This window comes from Botryllus schlosseri, chromosome 12 (assembly GCF_051294905.1).
Source record: "Botryllus schlosseri isolate E-star chromosome 12, Bs_hap1, whole genome shotgun sequence".
NCBI classification, from domain to species: domain Eukaryota; kingdom Metazoa; phylum Chordata; class Ascidiacea; order Stolidobranchia; family Styelidae; genus Botryllus; species Botryllus schlosseri.
The window spans coordinates 628,181-651,843 of NC_137247.1; the positions used below are offsets into that span (position 1 = coordinate 628,181).

Consider the following 23,663-nt stretch of genomic DNA (forward strand, 5'->3'; position numbering starts at 1 on the left):
CGAAAATCCATTCGATATTACGATTTATTCAATATTTGTTTGTATTAAGCTGTGTCTTAGCCTGTGAAGCTCACGATTGTGATATTGAATAAGCCGTTAGCACAGCACGTATGAATGGCAGTAAGTCAAGAATCATTTAGTCAAGAAATTAGCAATATGAACATATTTTTCGTCTACAATCTAAGAATAATGCATTGAGCGTCTGTGAAATGGATACATTTTCACCACTATATTGAAGTCTACTCAGTTCGTTTTTTTATTTGTCAAGTATTTTTATCGGTATTTTAGCATTTCTATTTTGGAAGTTAAAACCTTTTCGCGCAGATCCTACGCCAGACAGATCCCCAGACATTGGTGACGTCATACAGGTGCAATCCGTCGACCGGCACGAAAGTAAAAACGATTGCAAGAACGAAGAAAAATTCACCAGAGTCGAAAAGTGACATCTTAATAACATTTCTTGCTTTTCTCTTTAATTTCTTTTACTTTTACCGTTTTTTTAGGAAAAACTAAAAATCTGAAATACTCACGTTTACACTTACCTAGCATTATCCGCTTCCACTTGTAATTGAGTACAAACTCAAGACTTTACTTCTACCATAAAGTTGTCAGTTTTTCGGGATTTTTGGGGTACAACTAGGCCTGAGTTTTCAATTTCATAGAAACAGCGACTTATTTTCTCCAAACTGTTATTTTGCAGCGTGAACAAATGTGTGCCCGTTTGTGACGCAAACGTAGATGTCATGTTCAGCCAACGCGACAAAACCTTCATATATTACTGGATGATGATCTGTTCGATATTGTGCGTTATTTCCTCCTCGTTCACGGTCGGGACTTTTCTCGTGGACTCGAAACGATTCAGGTTCGTATTCGTACTGAGCCAAATATCTGGTCGAGTCGAAGTATCTTTTACTTTTTCCGAGTAGAAGTAAGTATGACTTAAGTAAGAGCACTTCTTTACTGAGAAGTTTTCAATTTCTGAGTCGAAACTAGAACAAGAAAATTTACAAGCTTGCTTACTTTGAAATTCACTTGAAATTTAAGACTTATACTTACCTACACAGCGTTCAGTTTTTAGGTTAAACTGGGCCTAGAATAGTTACTTTTTTACGTATTTGTAAATCTCTATTTCTTTAACACGCACTTGAGTATAAATTTAAGAAGCTTCCTCTACTTGTACTTGACAGTTTCCAGTTTTTCAGGAAAAAACTAGGCCTAGAATACTCATTTTTTACTTACTCGGAAATCGCTACTTGGAATTGACTTGTAATTCAAGACAAGACATTACTTTTACTTCTGCTACAAAGCTTTCAGGTATTCAAACAAAAATAGTAGGGATGGTGTGAACTTGAGGTTCACGTTCGCGTTCTGTGTGTGAACCTCGGAAATTGATAGGTTCGCGTTCACAACAGAACCTTGGTAGGTTCTGCACTGTGAACCTTTTTCATATATTACAATTTTCACTTCAATATTTTTGGTTCTAATTTATTGCATTTCAACTGCGGGCCACTCTATGCATGACGCTGGCAGCATAAAAAATCAACACAAAACGAGCATGCACCTTGACAATCTCAAAGATTTTACTTGCTTTGTTACAAAAGTTTGCACGAAATATCCAGCTTCCCGTTTATGAATATTTAGTGACTCTCTGCTGTGAGCTTGACCCGCAATCACACAACATCACGAGCGAAATGCAGTAGGCCTACCTGTAGTCAGCGAATGATGCTTATTCAACCAATCAATGAAATTGATATCGCTTTTTGATGTAATAAATCTAGCAGTCGAACTTGACTTCATATGTTTACTGTATCATTAAAACAAAATCCGTGCGATTGAGGCGTTGGCTACAGTTGTATCACTTGTGGGGTAACCTAATATCGGTACCAAATATGGAAACATGTTTTACGCTCTGCCCAATATCAATGTAGCAATAGTCAGCCGCCGAATACATTGTCCGGTCTGGCGAAGACCGTTAAGGCCTAAGCTTATATTCACTGGCAACTCCTCGTCGAAATTGTCGGCAAAGTGACGGATGATATTGATTTTATGGGACTATCATATCATTTGACTGCCTCAGTTGATACATATAGCGAGGTTTCAAACGCCAATATGTATTTAAGCATTGTTTCATTACGTGGCCCGAGTCGTCGCTAGGTATCGTGTACAAGTACATTAATATAGGCTATCACCTAATTGAAATGTAGGGTTGGAATTAGCAATATGACGTCACGTGACGTCGCGAGGTTCACGTTCGCGTTCACACAGAACCTTTCAAAAAGGTTCGCGTTCACACGAACCTGAACCTTTCAGAGGTTCACACCATCCCTGAAAAATAGGCCCATAATACTTGGTTTTTACTGGACTACTTCGAGGCCAAACTAGTCCTACAATACTGTTTTTTACCTACTTGTGCTTATATATAATCTAGCGATTTTACTTCTACTTCTAATTGAGTACCTACGAATACCACTTTGATGAAATTCAAATATCCTAATTTGATAATTCCTTCCAATTCAGATACCCAGAGCGCCCAATCATCTTCCTAGCTTTCTGCTACCTTTTATACGCGACCGCCTACGTTATAAGGCTCGGACGCGGACCATCTGGTAGCGTTTCTTGCGTCAAAAATCCGGGAAGCAGCGTCTCGCATATTGTGGCGGGAGAAGTGGAGAGCACGGGATGCACGGCTGTCTTTTTTCTGCTTTATTTCTTCGGGATGGCGGCGGCTGCATGGTGAGTTGGCAGTTTTTGAATAGTTCTAGCTCTAATTCTAGTTCTAGTTGCGCGTCTTGAAAAGGGAGTAGTTCTAGTTCTAGTTCTAGTTATAATTGCGGGTTTCGAATAGTGAGCAGTTCTAGTTCTAGTTTGAAAAATGATTAGTTCTAGCTCTAGTTCTAGTTCCAGTTCTAAGTGCACGGCTTGAAAAGTGAGTAGTTCCAGTTCTAGTTCTAGTTCTAGATGCAACTTTTGTAGTTCCAGTTCCAGTTGCGCATTTTTAAAGTGAACAGTTCTAGTTGTATTGCCAGTTACGACTTTTGAAAGTCCAGCATATACTTTTAGTTCTTGTTGCGAGTTTTGGAAAGTCAGTAGTTCTTGTTCCACTCACAAAGTTTGAAAATGAGTAGTTCTAGTCCTAGTTGCAACTTTTGAAAATCCAGTAGCGTGCATAAGTTTAGTGGTCAGTGACAACTCTCGGCACGCGACTGGAATTAGAATGTTTCGCAAACCCAGCCCGGGGCTGAGCGAGTTCAATCTTCATCGCGCGGCGAGAAACGGCAACTCGATCGTCGTAACGAGACACGCGCTCGTAAGCGATATGTGTCGGGAAGCTACTGAAACACGATAGCAGCTTTGATGTCGACATGTTTCGAGGATGGCGGTTACACGATCGCATACACGAAAATCTTTCGTGAGCAATTAGTGATCAAAACTATACAGACCCAGACCCGATATTATAGTTTAGAGTCGCTAACGATAAAACTAATAACCCGCACTTATGTGTTCGATCGATTAAAAGGATATGGCATATTTACACTATCGCGAAAACAGAACCCAACTCAAAATTATATCGCGCTTGTCTATCGTACGTGCCAACGTGCATGCGAAACTTGGATTAATATGCTGTGTTTGATTTATACAAGGGTGTAGGTCTGAGGTAGGATATGGTTTCGTGAATCAGGGGCGCATATTCACAACCGTATATCACGGGTGGTACAAGGGTGTGAATGCACACTTTTACTGTAAGAGTGTAAAGTTTGAGGGGCGCTTCCAACGCTGTAGAGCCATCGCTATGACATGACATGAAATAAACTGGAAAGGCTGCATTTAGACACTTGTAAGTTATAAGATACCAGATTATATATCAGTACCTCTACCTTGTCGGAGTACCAGGTGTGGAATACTAAGTATTATCTACTTGGAAATCTCTGCTTCTACTTGTACTTGAGTAGAAATGTACGACGTCACTTCTACTTCTACTTGAGTATCTATACGATGTCTACTTTGATCAACTCTGTCTGTAAGCTATAACAAATAGATCAATATTACAAGTTTATCAGTCGCAGATTATAGATTTTGACTCCCTATTTGAGTTGAACAACTGGATATTGTCCGCTTCTCTCAAATTAGATTAGAATTAGAATGAATGAATTAACAAAAGTTGGAAATTGAATTAGATTTCTAATTTGGAAGAAATACAACGGAAATTGAGTTCAGATCGCATCAAAACAAATTTGATTCTCGTGAGAATTACAACTACATCGCAGAAAATTTCTCAAATTAGATTATTCGCTTAATCGGGCAACTACAATTGTCCAGCTCAAGTCTGGATTTGGGTGCTGGCAATATCCGGTCGCAAATCGCGTTTTCCATTCTGAGAATCCTAGAAATCCGAGCTCCATCGCTCGGGGGCGCGTCCATACATATCGGCGCAGACGAAATTGCACTTAAACGCCCAAGTTTACCATCGATCTCGACTAAAATTGCTATGAAAATAAACGCAGTGCGTCTATTCGTCCTATCAGCCCTGTAAAAGGCGGCTCATTATGCGCAGCTTCTCAATAAAAGTCAATAAATAGTGATCAAGCTGGCTTAAAGACACCGTTGTCGTAAGTTACTAGGTAAACACGTCGTTTCTCGCGAGTATTTTGAGTTAAAATTTTCACGGTAAACACGAATTTTCAGCAAATCATGAATGGTCGCGAATTACACAAAATTTTAGGCAAAAACAGCAAAAATTGGTGGCAATTCGCTGCTATCGCCACACTATCTGCAAAAACTACATCGCATCGCGTGTCGCTGTGAAATTTAGCGGCTTTCATATCTTGTCAAGGAGCCAAAACTCATTATGCTGTTGGTCGCTAAAAGCCAGATATGTGTGGGTCTGAGATCATTAAAGTATTTTATTTCACGCACGCATCGAATATCAATGGAGTATCGGAAGCGCCCCAGGCTTTGAGCCAAATGCGTCCACTGCTACGCTACGAGTCCATAGCTCGAAAATAGAGGTGTATATATCACATTTACAACGTAGGGTAGGGTGTAAATTAGCAAACGCCACTTTCCGGGCGGTAATTGTGCTCACACGCCATTCCTACAAGTGAAAATAAGACAAATGCACCAATGTTCAAGTAGATATATCCGGTTGTGGAGTGCAAATCCCCAAAATGAGTCAGATATACGTCGATACTTATGGAGATATATCCAGACGGGGGTGTAATTCAGGAAAACTCCGCTGTTATGTGAAAAATCCAACTTTCACACCTTTGCAGTAGGTGAAAATAGGTTCTGTTTTCGTTTAACACCTCTCTGGGACATATGGCGACAACACACATCAATACACCTTTAGGATATAAACAATAAGGTGTATTTGACTCATTGGAAGGGTACGAAAGCGAAATTTACCCCATCAAATTTGTGTTTATTGATTTAAACCTAACGCTATGTTGAAAATCGGCGAAACACACAAACGTTTTTGATTTTTTATAAGCACTCGAGTACGTAGTGCAAGAAGACCGAACATACTCGAGTACTACGAAGAAGTAGAAGTATGCCGTTTCTGACCACATCTGGATATTCGCGTTAAGGTGTTTTTGACCCAAATTTCGTCCTTACGAAAGGTGTTATTGCATAATTTACCACCCGAGAGTACAGCGTTTACCGATTTCCAACCCCACGCTATAGTGGTGAAAATCGGCAAAATCCACATATAGCGTATATGTGGCGAGATAGCGTAGTAGTATAATAATCACTTTCAAAAGTTACCATGCGGTGGAAGACCAGCTATTATTATGTTGGATTACCTGTTCATGATGATAAAACATTACCCGAATGAATGAATCGAGTTGATTAAATTCAAGCTGTTATTGATCTGTTCCAATATTCGAAGGTAAATCTGACGCTGATTTAATTTGACTTTGGTAATGATATGATCAATAACCTATTTATCAGGAGTATATGCCCAAAGCCCGGATTAGGCTGCACTTCTCAAATGCTTTGATATCAGATCAATCTTTGTTACATTCTAAAATACGCTACCACAACCTTGACACGTCAGATGTCCGCTAGCTGCAAAATAAAAACACGACAGCTTTTGCGATGTCATTATACATTGTTTGTCTATTCACATGGTGTCTGTGACTCATTATTTTGACAAATTATGCCAAGTACAACAAAAATTTTATTCAGATATTTAAAAAATGTGTAGTTTTTTTCGTGCCAGGCGTGAACATAGTACAATAGTAAATCACATTTTGACGAAGTGTGTTGAATGCCAGTCTGTAAGGTCACGTTAAATAAGGCCAACTTGGAAACACATTGAACACCCTGTTGTTGCTGCTGTGGTCCGCGGTGTCATTCAAAACTGGGAAATTGGCCCGCGAGCACATTTGAGCTTGAGACCCCTGGTTTAGAGGGTCACACTTGTACTGGTGTGCATGTGGAGAGCCTATCCTATCCGAATCTATGAATTCAGAACTGAACCAAGTTGCCAGTGTTTTAGTTAGTTAGTTGCGGATTTTTCAAGGTCTTTTGTTCTTAAGTAGTTCTGCTTCGAGTTTCGAGTTTTGAGTGAGTAGTTCATTCTGAAAACTCTGTAGTTAGTACGATTCCTTTCTATCAAGTTTTCGATCAGAACTGTTGTTTTGTTGCCGACCGTACGAGGTGCTAATGCGATGACACTGTCGCAAAACCTTTATCTCCCGTAAGTGTTATCAATTACACAAAAACCGTCTTTTGTTTCGTGACTATTCACCGATATTCAATTCCCGCCTCGCCCTTGTCTTAATTAAAACCCGATCCTTTGTCGGCGATCGCTCGCTCCATTTCGCGTCTTTAGACTCGGATTCGTGTCTTGCGTTGTTTTGTCAGCGCGTGTGGGAAATTTTTAAGTCAACAAAAGCAAGACTGACTTGCGACGCGCAATCCGATTAAAGGCCGGATTCCCGCGAACATTCGAAAAGGGTTCTTGAATCTGGATAATTCTAGTTGATAATTAAAATATATAGTGAAATGTCGGTAATCTTATTCAAATTAAATGTTTGTAATGTTTCTGTGTTCTCATTTTTATTCTGATCTCATTACTGGTTTTTCTGAAAATGCTAAAGGAGAACTGTATCGCGCGAAACGATCCGAGCTCGTTGTGCAGACATCTCCCATTTTCGTGCTTATGAGAATCAACAATGAACTCGATTTTTGTTGTATATCTTTCTAATCCGGGATTTGATTCAACATCGAAATTTTTGCGATTTAAGTCGTTCTAATTCTAATGTAATTTGCAAACCTTGTGTAGCTATAATTATAATGGTAATCTAATTTCAGGTTTTCCTAAGAATGCTTGCCAAACGAGCCAAATTTGGTGTACATGCTTATGCTTATAAGAATGAACTAAGAATAATTTCAAATGAACCTGATTTTAGTTGTGTTTCATTCTAATTCGGGATTGAATTCAATTTCCAAGTTTATGTGAATGAAGTCATTCTAATTCTAACCTAATTTGGGAAAACAATGCGTAGCTATCTAATTTTAAAATGTTGAAATGTTTCAAGTTGTACAACTTCGGATAGCACAGGCATCCTTAGAGCCAAAGATTCAAAGCCGTTTGAAGAATTCACGGAAGGCTTGACTTTAAAGCCACAAAACTCAATACTAATAACGAAAAGTATTCATCGCATCACAATACAAACACGCGCCCTTCGCGAGACGCTTAATACGATATCCTGGATTGATGACGTCATTGTTTGTAGGAGAAAATAATCTCTCTTTTGAGTGATTTCACCCAAAACAGGCGACACGCGTAATTGAAATCATTCGTTTCGCCGAAGGTCAATTTTATGACTCGGTCAATGATGTCATTCGTATGAATTTAAGCTTTTCCAAATTATTATAAAATTAAAATGATGTAGTGACACATTTTGTTTCCGAATTAGGTTAGAATCAGAATGTTGGATTACCAAAAACTTGAAATTGAAGTAAATAAAACAAAAATAGGTTCACTCCATATCAGACCAGACCTCATTCTGATAAGCACGAGAATGACAGATGTTTGTACGCCAACTTGACTCTTTTCGCACTATATAGTTCTCCTGTGGTATTTTCATGAAAATCAGAATTATTATTAGAGCAAAAAGAAGTATTTCACAAAGTAGAAGACTTCGATTACCGGCATTTCGCTGTAATGAGTCTATACCTGTAACTAAAATTAATGAGTTGCTAATGAGCTATATACTATTGCAATATATCTATCTTGTTAGCAATTATATTGTTGCTGATAGAGTCACATGCTCTGATTTTTTAATCAGCACTTTTTTATAGGTGGGTGGTGCTGAGTGTGACTTGGTTTCTTGCCGCAGGCCTGAAATGGGGGCACGAAGCCATCGGGTCTAAAAGTTTCTGCTTCCATTTGGCGGGTTGGGTCCTACCAGGCATTCAGACTATTGCAGCCCTAGTGTTGGGCAGGGTGGATGGAGACGAGCTGACAGGTAACGGATTTTGGTATGGAGGATATAATTTTGTTTTCACAAGCAATCGCTAAAAGCAACAACTCAAAACTGTATTTGTAATGGCACAGAGCCTGATAATGTATGTAGAAATGTATCTGCGTTTCATATTCGAGTCGATAATCAGTACGAGTGATCAACAAAGCTTAAAATGTACCTTGTATGCGACCACAAACAATATAATGTCAGTTCTAAGTCACAATGAAGATTATTTAGTATTTTTCTGTCATACTTCTTCCATTGCAAATGTTGTGGGTTGGTCACGACTTCACAGATATGTCATTTCCGCTCACGTGCGTAGTTTTAAGCTATACTTGTTTCGTATGATGCGATACGCTTCAAAGACGGAAAATACTATCGAAACTTTAATTCGTGTAGATAAATTAAGTCTAAGTGTTAAGAAGAGTATCATTTCAGTATACTCTAAAATCATTTCTCTCTGTACGAACCACTAGAATTAATACTCTGAGTCGAGTACTCAAACAATTGTGCTAAACCGTAGTAATGAGTAAATTAAAACTATATTTGATAGCCTGCGAATGTGACTCCTGCCATTGGAGTCTTGATAAACAATTCCGTGAAGAATTTCATTAAAATTTCGTGGTTTACTCAGCGCTCATTGTAACTCGATAAGAATGTTTGTTTTGTCGGTAATCTATATGCGGGGTATTATTTCGCTACAATCTGTAGAGTGACGAAACAAAAACAAAAAAGCGCTTCTAGGAGCCGCGAGATGAAGTTAGACACTCGACAGATATCTTGATGTTTCAGTCCAGAGTTGGATAACCGGAAAATATTGAGCTTTCCCAATTTGGATTAGAATTAAAATGATGGGCCCTCAATTTTTCTAAATTGGAATGGGAAATTGAATTGAATTCAATTCCGCATCAGAGTCCATTCCCATAAGAACGAGAATGGCAAATCTCTAGTTAGAGTTTTGCTAGTTTTGATGCGTAAAATTCTCCTGGAATGGAACTCATTGTCTTAAGCAACATGCTTTGGTGTCGGGCTGTATTTCAAACTTCAGAGCATGAAACCACTTGGAAATACCCAAGTATACGGATAACGAACATCTTAAAGCATGTGGACGGACTTCTACATTTTAGCTTTGGTAGTCGCTTATTTGCTAGAGCTATTCATTGAATCAAACTACAAATGCATATCATTACCACACGTAAGATGATCGTCGGTATGTGATAGCACTTGCTACACATGTGCACAAGTTTGCTGGGAGAACTTACTCGTGTAATTTGTACTTGTTGCGATTTATGCTTGAATAGGCTACAGGCTACAACTTTACTACCAATTATCTTGATATCAGCAAAATAGTATGGAGACGTGCTCTTGACTAAGGTTTTTAACAGCACAAGTCAAGATATATCACGATATAGGTATGTATTTTATTCTGGTGTGGAGGATTTCTCCTGCCGCTCGTTTATAGAAAAGTTTTTTTAATGAGTTACTATAAATGAAACAAGCACAAAGCAGGTATTTGTAAGTCCGGTAAGATCACTTTTCATATCAGATTAGAATTACACGTAGCTCAAACCATAATCTCAGGCAAGAAGAAATATGGAGCCATGTAAGTCTATATGCCTGGAATTGAAACATTTGGATGAAATATATTTTTGGTTAATAATATTTTTTGAATTGCAGGCGTTTGTTACGTCGGCAACCTGGATCGTTCCTCGCTCCTGTATTTCGTCATAGTACCTCTTATCTTGTACCTGTCAGTTGGTTCTCTGGCACTCTCGTGCGGCTTCCTCTCCCTGCTGCGCATCCGGCAGGTGTTGCAGAAGAGCTCAGATTCTGCGGGTCTAGAGAAGCTGATCGTGAAGATCGGATTTTTCACTTTTCTTTTCATCGCTCCTCAATCCGCTGCAATCGCCACCAATATTTATCAGGTGGGTTCGGAAACCCGAATTCTTTTAGGCGAAATTCTTACTTTTGTAGAAGAAAGCCCCAAGATCGCTACTACTGAGTAGAAGTCGCTGACCAGCTCTTCCTATTGTTCAGTACAACAACTTGGACCGTTGGATTTCGAAAGCCGAATCGATTCGATGCTCGACCGAACCGAACTATCTCGAACCAGGCTACAGAGACTACAACTATGATTACATGTCTCAATCGATGCCAGACTATCAGAACTACTACGGATACGCGCAAATCTACCCGAGCCGCAGGCTTTATAACGGCAGGCTCGTGTCTGAAGTCTCAGGTATAATACAGATTTGTGAATATTCTCATCAACTAACCCAAACCCTAATCACCCTCACCCCCTACCCCAAGTGGGTGTATGATCTTAAAGACTACTTCTAGTCGTTTCGGCATCTTGCTACCATTCATTGTATTGCAGTCTTGTGATGTTTTGAAGTGATGAAATGTGATGAATAAACTTGAACTTGAACCCTTAAGCACAACCCAAGGACCCCACACCCCAACGACGTTCAACCAACATTTATCCAACAATGACCCTTAACATTGGACTGACCTTATTTTAAACATAATCGTACCAACCCTGTAGAGCGCTATGGTTACAAAAAATTATCGTTCAATATATATCATTGATAGGGCGATTTTTTTGACATGTCAAAAAAGTCAAGGTCAAAATTGTAGCGTTAGGTCAAAAAATGTCAAAATTTTTTACCATGTTAAAACTTTTTTGCAACCTGCAGTTCCTTTGTATTGTCGATTTTGCACTGTCGGTTAACTTATCAATTGACATTTAACAGCTTGTAGCCTACTTTATAGGCCTACCGTTGTAAACGGCTCATTGTCTGCTCATTGTGAAACATAAACATTCAAATGAAACAATTAGGCTGACATGCTGTTATGGTCAACGTATTGCAATATCCCAACTGAAGCAAGACTGCGTGGGCATAACATGGTTCTTATAGCAAGAAGCGCATTATGAAAAATTGTGACGAAGACACCATTGCCTAGGGTTGCCATCAGTGTTGGGATCAAGTCACTACCTTCGAGTCACGAGTCTTTGCTCATTTTGACTCGAGTCAAGTCAAGTCAATCGATTTTTGAAGATGACTCGAGTCAAGTCAAGTCAGTCGTTTTTTGGAGGTGACTCGAGTCAGGTCGAGTCAAGTCAAGTCAAGTCACGAGTCAAGTCACAATTCAAGTCAAATTGAATTTTCGAAGTATCAGTGACGATTTAAAGTCATTACATTTTGCTAGCTGTGTGAAAAAAGAACAATTGGTCATTTATCCTGAATCAAACAACAAACATACACTTGAATATGCATGCAAGAAGGCGCTGTATCGCTCATGCACACCTAGAACTGCAAATAAAATACGTGAGTAACTGTATATAGCTACACGTTAAAGTCTGTTATTATCAGCCAAGAGGATCGAATACCTAGCCTCGAGAAGTTGAAACAACTTGATATGGTACAATCCACTATCCATCTACGTATTCGTGAGAATATAAACGCATAAACCAGTGGTTCTCAACCTTTTTGTCTTCGCGGACCCCGTTTTTGAGCCGTCACGGACCCCCGCGGTCCCCCTAAGTTTCAGAGCAAATGCAGCTGATCGTGCAACCGTCATATGTCTTGTGTAAATATTAATTGTAGGCTAGTGATAAACAGCAGCAAAATTTATTTTTATCTTCAAAATAACATCATACTTTTTATGTAGAAATTGGGTAGACTTTTATTTGAAAGGGATTTCTGTAGCAGTGTAGCTGCATTTATTGAAATACGTGATCGTATCTTTAAAATCCGCGTCTTCGATTTGATATGAACGAGTGCCGAAACTCCATTTCCGTCAATAAATGTGATGGCGAATATAATAATAACGCGGAACGATTGCGACGAGACATTTGGGTATGATCGCAACATATATGGCAACTAAATTGAGAAACATATTTTTCAATGAACATACAACGTCCAGCCTAGTCGTTTCTATCAAGCAGCACATCTTTATAAGTTATACCGGAATATTGGTTATGTATATCACAGGAGAAAAAGGGTTTTGCAAACCTTTCGAACTCACCCGGATTGACCTGCACGACTAGCACTTTTATATTTTACCACAAGTACTAAAGTTTTAGCAGCGATGAAGTGAAACTGCCTCGTGATTTCCCTAATTTAAAGAAATACAAATTAGGTTATTAACCATTTTGTAAATTCAGAGGCTTCGCGGACCCCCTGAAAATGCTTCGCGGACCCCTAGTAGGGGTCCACGGACCAGACATGGGGTGATTACTTTATGAATGTAATCGATTGCGATTACGATTACTTCGGAATCACGCGATTACGATTACGATTACGATTACAGCAAAATCAGGAAGTAGTCGATTACGATTACGATTACATTGAAAAAGTAATCACGATTACTCACGATTACATTTGTTTAGCTTAGGACTATAATCTTAAATGATATATGGGGAGACAATACAAGGACTGCGATGAAAAGGCTTAATGAGATATCAACTTTCTTCATCATGCGTCATTTGCTTATTACGTCATAACATATCAATTGCCCAACTTTATAGTGGATGATTTATCGCATTCAACGATTTGCATTATTGCCAGGTCTTTACATGCCGCGCCCAAAATTCCTTAATAGAGTGGGTGCGTGCTCGAAGGGGACTCAAAAGTATTTCGTAAACCAACATATATTATAGAGCATTTTCGAGAATTTAATTAATTCTTGTAAATGTTTTTCGAGCTTTGCGATTCAAATATCTCTAGTACAGGGGTCACCAACGCGGACCAAATGAGTCGCCCGCGGTCGCTGTAGTAGTGGTGGCTTTTGGGGTGGGCAAGGTGGGCGGTCGCCAGGGGGGCTGGCCGAAGGGCTCCCCTATTTGAGTTATGCGCTTTTTTCAAGGATAATAACGAATAAACATGGAAATCCGTGTAAGGCAAGAATAGGATTCCGTATAGATGTGTCAATCATCATCAAATCTTGCATTTGTTAGAAAAGTACCATATCCCGATAATCATCACGTCTCTGCATGCGGTAGAATTACTTAGATTTAATGTCGTGTATCACATGAAAAAATAGACATGGCCGAATCCAGCACCTGGCCAAACCTTGATAGATCGATAATAATAACAGATGCGAAAGAGGGGTCTGGGGGGCGAAGCCCCCCATAAGTTACGGAGATATTCTTATAGGGGGGCCCCGGTAAGTCTCACACCCCGTTCGTATGGCCACCACTGCGCTGTAGCAAAAATCCAAATGAGAGATTTGATAGTTGAAGCTCGTTTCATATGAGCAGCAGCTGAACATGGGTCGGCCGACGCCAAGGAACATACGAACGCAGTCGCTCGGGGCATTGCTTGTCTTCGCCCACGCGGCGGCTCAACGGGAATCTATATAGTTAATATTCCCGAGTTTAGACGCGGAGATCGGCGCTTCTGCGCGCACTGCAGCAACGCAACTGAGCTTGGAGGAACTGGTGTGAGTCCCTGCGAGTGAGCGTTTTTTTTCTTGGTAAGGGGCGGAAACCCGGCCCAGTGCTCTGATTGTCTTACTCTAAGTGAAGAAATCCAACTGAACATGGATAAACGATGGTACGGGTACGAGGTAACCCGTCGGTCGTCGCAATAATCAGTACACACTACACAAGAAGTAGTTTTTTGTTTCAAAACAGTTGATGACCCCTGCTCCAGTAGATAGCTGGGTTTGAAATGCATACCTCCTTCCCCTCAAGAAAACACATACATAGGCTATATTTTATGGGAACAGGCATTTCGTAGCCGGTCATTACCGCGCCACGATTCCACAACACACCAAAACACATATGCAGTTTCGGCCAACACGCAACTCCACGGGATGTGATACCAAAGAAATACCTTGGCCGAAACTTAGGGTATTCGTCCATTGTCAATAGCCGCGCTGAGTGGGCGGGACTAATAACTCCTGTCCTTCCAATCTGGGCCCGCAATGCAAATGTCACCCGGCGCATCCACAAAAGAATAAAGCCATGACAATTTGTGTGTGCGTCTCACAAAAGATATTCTTTTAGTCTGCTACGTTTTGGCGAGTACAATATCTTGTGATTATACAACGGACTGGAGGTCGCGAATTAACAACATACAGTAATTATAACAACATACCAGATGCTATGAAGATGAATTACGTGCCCCAGCTTTACAGGTAAATCTGACACTCGGGGCTCAGAGAGGTTATAAATGAATAGTAATATAATGCAATTACTAATATTATTGACGAACGGTTGGACAGGGAATTGCTGTTTTGGCTGAATTGCTGATTTTAGCTACAACCCACGCTAACATGTCAGGCTATATAAGCGGATGGTTATAGCGGCAGGTCCAAATGCTAAGTAACGAACTGTGAAATAACGATTGACGCCCGTTTCAAGTAGTTATATGAGAATAAGATATAGTTAACATAAAAAGTCTGCCTTCAACTTAATACATATACAGCGAGCTGCTGTTACCAGAAACGGCTAAGCACGGCTCGGTATGATATATATCAGCAGCTGTATATTTGTAATGCTTCGTTGTGGAAACTGCAATGTCTTATTCGACGAGTACAAAATTCCGAATCTTCGTCTGGTGCACGTGCGTACGTAGGCCTCCTGCTCGCCAAGCAGCAATGGTAAACTGCGTTTAACTAAGCACAACCAAACATTAAAATAAGTTACTATTTGAAACTACAGGCAGAGTGGTGATCAATATCCTGCTGCGAGGTAGCGGCTTCTGTAGTGTATTGATAACCTGATATACACCACGGGAGGTGTTCTTACAATCACACTACAATGTCCATCGCATGTCTGTTTACTATGTGTGGATACTTGTTACGCAATGACGAGCGGAGCTAATACTTCTTTCATAATAATGAGTCAGTGGCGTTTGAAAACAGACGTTTGTGCTAACGCTAACGTGGTATATTATCTCATTCTTGTTCACGAATATTCAGTTTATGTCATAGTCCTTGTATAAACAAAAAGTAATCGTTCTTTCACAAACAAATCGATTAGATATGGGAAGTAGTCGATTACGATTACGATTACTTCGAATTTTTTTCGAATGTAATCGATTGCGATTACGATTACTTCAAAATGCTGTAATCGTCGTAATCGATTACGATTACTAATCGCGATTACCCCATGTCTGCCACGGACCCTCGGTTGAGAACCGCTGGCATAAACTATATTAGCTCGATTTAAATAATACAAGAGGGTTGGTAAAGCTGATCACTGCGCAATGTAGGCACTAAGCCGTCTAAGAAACAGAGATACGTTACTATTAGAATAATATTAATCTACTTCTACTACGACAACGTAAGCTGTGATCATTTCGTTTGTGGTCAATTTATTTGTTATGTAACAATAGAGGATCATTAGTGAAACGTACATGACTGGTTAGTGGTTACTCTCACAATGTGACGCAGGCGTATCACGAACATACAGAAAATACAGTAATTTAATCGACACCGTTTACTTGATGACTTGAAATTGACTCGTACATTTTGCTCCGAGTCACGAGTCAATCCGCATTTTTGAAGCGCCGAGTCAAGTCAAGTCAAGTCATTTTTCCAAAGTGACTCGAGTCAAGTCAAGTCATACGATAAAGTTGACTCGAGTCTGAATCGAGTCAAGTCATGACTCGAGTCATCCCAACACTGGTTGCCATACGTCCGAAATTTTCCGGACATGTCCGGAATTTCACTGTTCCAACTGCGTCCGGGGGGAATTTTTAAAATATGCCTAAATGTCCGGAACTTTGAATGCTTGACGTAGGCTCATATTTTGTTCGTCAATCAATAATCTTTAATGAGCTTCTTGGAGGTACAGAGCTTCAATATACCATTCAATCAACATAATAACATTATTTTTCGGAAGATTTACGCTAAATGAAATTTTTCTTCTTAATATGGGGACTACCTCCCTAGCAAAAACTGCAATGAAAAATAAATTAAAGTAGTTAAAAAGTTATTTACTACTACAATCCCTATTGTTTCGCAGACAAAGAGCGATTGTCGTGCGATCTGTCCGAATCGATTCCGTCGCTTGGAATCTTCGCGATCAAGGTTCTGATGTCTCTAGTGGCGGGAATGTCGAGCGGCATCTGGGTTTGCAGCCAGAAAACCTGCGAGTCTTGGAGAGCGTTTTGTTGTTGGTGAGCCCGACCTCTTATTCTCAGCTTTGGTTACCAGAGCTTAGATTTGTGCTGTCCGCAATTTTCTCGTCTTGACCTCCGTTGTTGTTGAGTTCAGATTTTGTCAGATTTCAGGCATTGTCGGATTTTGAATTTGAAATTTGAAAACAAACAAGTCTATTGTCTAGGAGCGGCGGAAAGAGCGGAAACGCGTCAACAATCACCGGAAACGCGCCTTCAGTGACGTCACAACCCATCACGAAAGGCGGTCACGAGGACGCTCGTTATTTCGCGCGCTCTCGACGCGACGACGTCACAGAGCGTCACGTGACGTCAGAAAGGGGTTCGAACTTTCTCACCTTGGGCGACATCGCGCGGAATTATCGCGGGGATTTCCAGAAAAATTCCGGGGATTTCCCGACAAAGGCCACGAACCGAGCCGCCCCCAATCATTACGTCACGCATCACGTGACGAGACACTCGAGGTCGCGCAAGTTCAGCGAGAGCGACGTCACGAAACTGCAGTTGACGTCACACTCGGGTTTTGAGTGTGTGACGTCATCGACGCGTCGTAAAGCGCAGTCCGCGGATTTCCGCAAATTCCAGAAAATTTGAATTTCTGAATATTTTCTATTTTCCATAAATTCTCTCAAAGTCGCCGATTCGATTGTTTGAGATCAACGGGCTATGTTTGGTGAAGGTTAGGACTCCATTATGCGCTCACTGGCGTTATTGTGCGACACGCTGCTCGATTGGAGTCGACGCCACAGCTTACAGTTCCTGTTGCACGCACTAGCCGACTGACTAATGGCCGGTCTGAGTGTACTCTTGCAATCCTGATCAAACACGCAGATCAAAGCCTGAGGAGCTTTCTTTAATGGCACAGAACAGTCAAATAGTAGTGATGAGTGGTCAGAAACTTATAGATTTACCAGGATCAAATCATACTGCAATATATTAACGAAAATAGAAAGAACACAGTTAGATGTATCTAATGGGCTGTATACGACTCTGTGACTTAAGCGCGAGCACGCCCGCTACGGCGCTACACTGGCGATCTCTCAAAGCACGTGCAGACTACTTTATCAATATGAGATTAAGGTCGTGGGAAATGAGGTTAGGAGCAGGGTTGCGCGGGAAGATTACTGGCACCCTGCTGGGACAGATCTTACAAATAGGATCAATTGCGTCTATATGAATCGCGTTCAAAATAAGGTCAGGGTTAAGGGTCACAGTGTCATCAGGGTTCTAGTTTAGGATCATCAGAGTGTGGGTTATTGTGAACAGCACTCCCCCCGAAATTAGCCAAAACAATAGAAATAGGAAGCCAGATTCATCGGATTTGCTCACGTAGTTCTTCTGGAAAATATACAGATTGGTGGATACTTCCACTTTCATGCATAGTATAACAACTACTGCGGTCGGTCTAAGTTGTAAACTGCCGAAGGCAACATAGCGGTAAAAGCTTGTAAAACTGCTCCCGCAAGGGCGCAGTCTAGGGCTTACGCGAATGGATCCACCAGATTCCTTGTCGAGGTTTAAAGAGAAGGTATTATATATGCTGCACAACAATTTGGTGAACAAGACATTCTGGTGTTTTACTATAGGATCTTCCTCGGTAAGATGTCATAGGCGGGCTTGACCCTACCGACAAGAATTCAAAGATTGGACGTTTTGGGTGGATATCATGTATCATAAAATCTGGGAATATATAAGATTAAGAGTCCTTGTGGGAAGATACAGTATGAATGAAGGTAAAGCCATTATAAGGAAATAAAATAGATATCATAAATTATAGTATAAGCAGAGGGAAGTAATGTAGCAGCATGAACATGACTCAGTCCAAAGCAACTCTACCATGGCACGTCACGTCGTCAGGGGTGGTAAAGGCGTAGGTAGGGTAGGTAGCCTCTCCTTTTCTGTAGCCTAATACCGGCAATGCTTACGACCCGAAGGAGCAGTTGCAAATCTTTTTTAAGTTCTGGAGTCATGTTGCTAATACTACATTACGAAGATGAGAATGAAATCATAAGATAGTATAGTAGTAAAGAGCGTAAATTAAAGTAGGTAATTGAACAGAAATTGGTGCAAGTAATGAACGCATGAACCACTAAGTAGTAGGCCTATAGCTGATACGAACCTTTTCCATTCGATGGTGTTACAGTGGATGAACCACGAGTCACCTGACGATTCGTATCTTCCAGTGGCGGCTCGTGACAATATCGGGTGGTGGGGCAAGGGCCGCAAGCGACTTGTTATCAATATGACGTCACAGTGGCGTTTTTCAACGTTCAAAAGTAACTTAATGATGGTCACATGAATTTCCCGTAAACAATGATTTTTAACGTAGGTGCCGCGAGAGGTTTGCCGGTGGCGTGACTTGAAGTGCGGTAGCAAATGTTTTATTCATTGTTTTTTATTCAAATGATTATTTTACAAAATGTACGCAAAATAAGAATCGTTCCCATGCCACGAATCAATCATCAGGGTATCCTTAGTAGCATGCGTTATGATTTCGTGGTAGAGATTACGCAAGCGCCGAGTAAGACTATACCAAAACATACACAGACCAACTACCTACAAAGAGCATTCGCATGACACTTTGTGGTGTTTTAATCGTTCCATGCTCAGCAATTCTGTAAAGTGCTGCAGCGCCTCCGACCCGATTTGTATATGGTAGGATTCTCGTCCCGAAAGCGAGTCAAATCGATTTGCCCTCGTTTTTCTAAGCCCGGCCGAAAGTGTTTGGTACACGATCCTGATGCGTTACGACCAGGGGATAGGCAATCAAAGCGGTGGCACCCATAAACGTAAAACATTATAAAAAGCCAGCTGTTATCCATGGAAGATTAATTACGAGTCTGCCTCCCATCATTCAAGCAGGAATCCAAGCATTGGTTTAAATTGAAATGCGAGCACATATCGCATTAAACAATTTCATGAATAAATTATTTCATCTTGATGAATTTTTCACTTTTTTTCCATAGCCATAACAGAGAGAGAGAGAGAGAGATATGATATTCTTTCTCGCCTGCACCAACGTGATGCTTTGGCGACGGAGTTGCGATACGGCCCCATGAGGTCATCTAGTCTGCGCCCCCGTTTTTTTTCTCCTCCATGCTATCCGTGATTGCTGAGCGCCTAGCAGGATAGCTGCGGATACCATTTTTCGAGTCTTTGGTATGACCCGGCCGGGGATCGAACCCACGACCTACCGCTCGAGAAGCCGGACGCATAACCATTACACTATCTCGCCATTACAATATATCGGTAAATTAACTGTCAGTGTGCCTCGAGTAATAAGGATGAAAACCACTCACTTTTCCTTAGCCATAGACATGGTTGAGTTACCTGGGCTCACTTGATTGAAATTATTCGGAAAGAACATGTGTACAGTCGTCCGCCCACCAGCATTAATTTATGTCTTGTATAAGTATTGTGCGCGACGTGATTTCATATTAGCAAAATGTTCAATAACGAGTTTATTGAAATCTGGAATTCCCAGAACCACGTCGTTGTGAAGCGAGAGAACAGCCAACGCATTAAGCCTATCTTGGCCCATCCTGTTTCTGAGAAAGGTCTTGATACGTTTCAATGTGCTGAAACTGCGCTCGGATTCCGCGGATGAAATCGGGTTGGTCAAAATGATATTCAGAAAGCTAGTTACTGTAGCAAAGTTGATCGAAAGCGAATTTTCAACTAGGAATTTCGAAAGTTCACTAGTGGTTTTAACTTCCGAAAAGGATGTATTAGAATACAAACAAGTCAACTCGCTCTCCAACCGAGCAATGTCGATCATCGGGTAATAACGAGGCACGCTGCGCAGTAGTCCAGAAGGAAAATTAATTTTGTAGGCAGGGAAATTTCTCGGATTTAACAGGGCGAAAGTAACCAACTGGTCACTATTCAGACGATGTTGGATTTGGGACATCAGTATATCGCAACATTCGTAAGCCGCAACAAGCAGGTTTTGCACACTTATCCCACGACGTAAAAGCGCTGTGTCACCAGCGAAGTGTACAACTGTACATTCTCCCGGATATGCGAAATTGCCTCACAAAAATGTGCAATACACAATTGCGCAGTAGTACCATCGGCCATACGCGACTGAAAAGTGCAGTACAGTGTATCGACGTGCATGAAGATGTCACAAAAAAGCTTCAAAAAGAACAAAAATTCTTCGTCTTCCAGGAGTCGTTTAAGCCCCGCCGCTTCACGTATGGAAGTATCATCCCAGACAGGAGAGCTCTCAATCACTGAGAAGCATTCCAGAAGCTCCACCCTACTATCTGACACTCGTTGCACAACTCTGGATTGGAAGTTCCACCGTGTTGATACGCAGCTAGGTAATCGGTGCTTGCATATGTCGCGCAATAGATCAGATCGCTTTGGCGAAACAGAGAAAAAGGAGGAGAACCCTGAAAGATTTGCAAAGAATATCTTGACAGAAGATATTCCTAAGCACATTTTTATCACTACAAGATTGAGCTGATGCGCGTAGCAATGCAAAAAATGCGCATGCGGGTAAACTTCTTTCATTAAAACTTGTACGCTATGTCGCGATCCGCTCATGACTGCTGCGCCGTCGTAGGTTTGCGCAATAAGTTTCGACTCAACTGAATAGGGCTGTAATGTTTTTTTTTAATACGTAAGAAATTCCGACAGCAGTGCGATCGTCAACAGCCACAAAGCTGTGGAATCGTTCGACTGGCATACCAAATTTCGTGAACCGAAAAATCACGACTAGTTTTGACAAACACGTAATGTCAGTTGTTTCGTCAGACTGAATAGATAGAAATTCAGCGTCAACAATCTCGGTAAACAAATGCTGTAGATAGATGTGATATATCGAATCAAGCACATCATTTTGAATAGTCTTTGAGGTACCCTTAGCTACTGTCGCGGTGTCGAGATGTTCGCGCAAAATGCTATCCATGGAAGCCGTGTATTTAATTAGATCCAAAAACACCCCCCTATTGAGAGAGCATTCCTTCTCATCGTGGCCCCGAAGGGGCAATTCATGAACTCCAATAAATTTAATGGCATCAATCACCCGAGATAGAACATGCCTATTCTTATCTACAAGCTCATTGTGCTTGCAGACTGATACGCGATAACTTTCATTGAGCTGTGACATTACATTTACTCTGCCAAACAATTTATATTTAACTGCACTAGCCATGTGCACTTGGGATTTTTGGTGCGCTTTCATACGCTCTGACAAATGCTTCAGATCGCGATAACCAATTTTGTTCCAACAAGAGCCACTGCTTCCGGTACCGGCACTGTCGAATAAAAGACAGTAAAAGCAAAACAAGGCGTTTTTATCCTCGCTATAAGTAAGCCATTCATTTTTATCGAAATGCGCTGAAGAAAAGGCACGAGTGCGTTTTCCTCCGGCGTACGATTGGATCAATGGGCAATTTCTAGGCTGATACGGACCTAGTCGCTTTACCTCTAATTTTTGCTCTAAAGGCAGCTGCCTAAACGGCGTACGGAGCAAAGATTCAACACGATTCATGTTCGCACTTGACCTGACTACTTATCTGCAGAAATGGAAATGACTATAAATCGAGAGATTGCGTATGCCTAACTGGAAAGGTCAACGAGTTCGGACACATACGCAATTGTTATCTCATAGATTAGACAAGGAAATGTCATATTGAATCCAAAACATCATTCTGAAGAACTACGGATAGCAGCCTCGGAAATTCGGTCCCGGTACAGCTTGGGAGATTTTGGCCTTGAGGCTGGAGACTGTCACACGACACATACGGCTTACGGTCTATAGTGTCTATATGTCTGCTGCAAAATCGCCTTCGGAAAATATATTACCGAATAAATACGTGGATGAAAGCAGAAAACTTGGTACACTGTTACATGAAATCATCGAGAAGCAGCCTCATGAGCGTTTTCGGTATGGTACACTGTCAAAATTAATACGAACAGACCAACACCGAATTTTGCGTAAAATTTACTGAGGAATAGGCTGATCAAGCGATCAGCTGTTAGCCGCCATCGAAAACGAAACAGCTATCGCGCTTGACAGGGGTTGTAATTGTGAGCAAATGGCCCGAAGGCCACAATTTCACGGTAAAATTGACATTGGAGAATATAAAATAAAACTAAATATTTGAATGCAAACCGAGGATGTTACTAAACTGTTTCGTGATATCATCATCTCATCACCTATCTCAGTATGGAACACAGATACACCGGCTTTTGCGTGAAATCCGCAATGCGTTAGGTAGGCTAAGTGTCAGATCAGCGCACATCTCTACCATACTCGAACTTGATAACGAAATTGCTGCCCTAATCATTGAGTGCCAACCTTGAGACTTGGCACAGCGTTCGATACTAAAATCAAGACATACCATGTAAAAGGTCATGACGGATCTAGCTAAGGAGCATCGTTAAAATCAATGGATACCAATACCGGCTTTTGAGTAAAATCTGTTTGCGATACATGACGGATCAGCACACACTCGACTTTGGAAACGGAATTACTACCCTAAACTTTGAGTAGAAACCCTGAAACTTAGGACAGTGTTAAATACCACCATCACGACATGACATACCAAGTTTCAAGAATTATCATGGTGTGAAACACCATCAAAATCGACCTATACCAGCAAAGGTCGACTCAACGCATATTACGGTATCCGAGTTCAGATATAGATACGATTGTTACACATCACACCTTAGGGGCGACCAGGCATATTTGCCCCGGTTGCTCGGCCATTTTACGAATAGGAGAGACTAAATCACCGTTTCTTAATCGTGCGCGGCTTTGAGAGAATAGATAGTGAAAGCTTGTTATGAGCGCTACCGGGGCAAGCCCCGGCTAGGCATTCACAAAGCGAAAACACAGAAGAGAATTCGATTTTCGCAGAGACTTCGCTATGCATGGGCATTTGCAAGCGAAAGCACAAGAAGAACGCGGGTTTCGCTGTGATCTCGGTATATATTGAGCGCTGTGCGTCTATAAATGTTAAATTGTTATTGAACAGAATTTTAGGTGGGGCAATGCCCCAGTTGCCCTATAGGACGAGCTGCCACTGGTATCTTCAATATCTTC

The 23,663-nt window shown here is 41.1% G+C and overlaps 1 protein-coding gene across 4 annotated transcripts in view; it reads left to right on the forward strand.

Annotated features, from left to right (window-relative positions):
• LOC145452005 (frizzled-10-A-like) overlaps positions 1 to 17,242 on the forward strand; it is a 297,630-nt gene extending 280,388 nt beyond the window's left edge. For all 4 annotated transcript variants that reach the window (XM_080330224.1, XM_080330226.1, XM_080330223.1 and 1 more), the window contains 8 exons: positions 325 to 439; positions 701 to 862; positions 2,518 to 2,733; positions 8,311 to 8,477; positions 10,152 to 10,399; positions 10,512 to 10,713; positions 16,453 to 16,606; positions 16,774 to 17,242. In XM_080330224.1, the coding sequence (XP_080186350.1) occupies positions 325 to 439; positions 701 to 862; positions 2,518 to 2,733; positions 8,311 to 8,477; positions 10,152 to 10,399; positions 10,512 to 10,713; positions 16,453 to 16,606; positions 16,774 to 17,200 (1,691 nt within the window). In that variant the 3' untranslated portion in view covers positions 17,201 to 17,242. The remainder of the gene's footprint in view (positions 1 to 324; positions 440 to 700; positions 863 to 2,517; positions 2,734 to 8,310; positions 8,478 to 10,151; positions 10,400 to 10,511; positions 10,714 to 16,452; positions 16,607 to 16,773) is intronic.
• Positions 17,243 to 23,663: the final 6,421 nt, after the last annotated feature.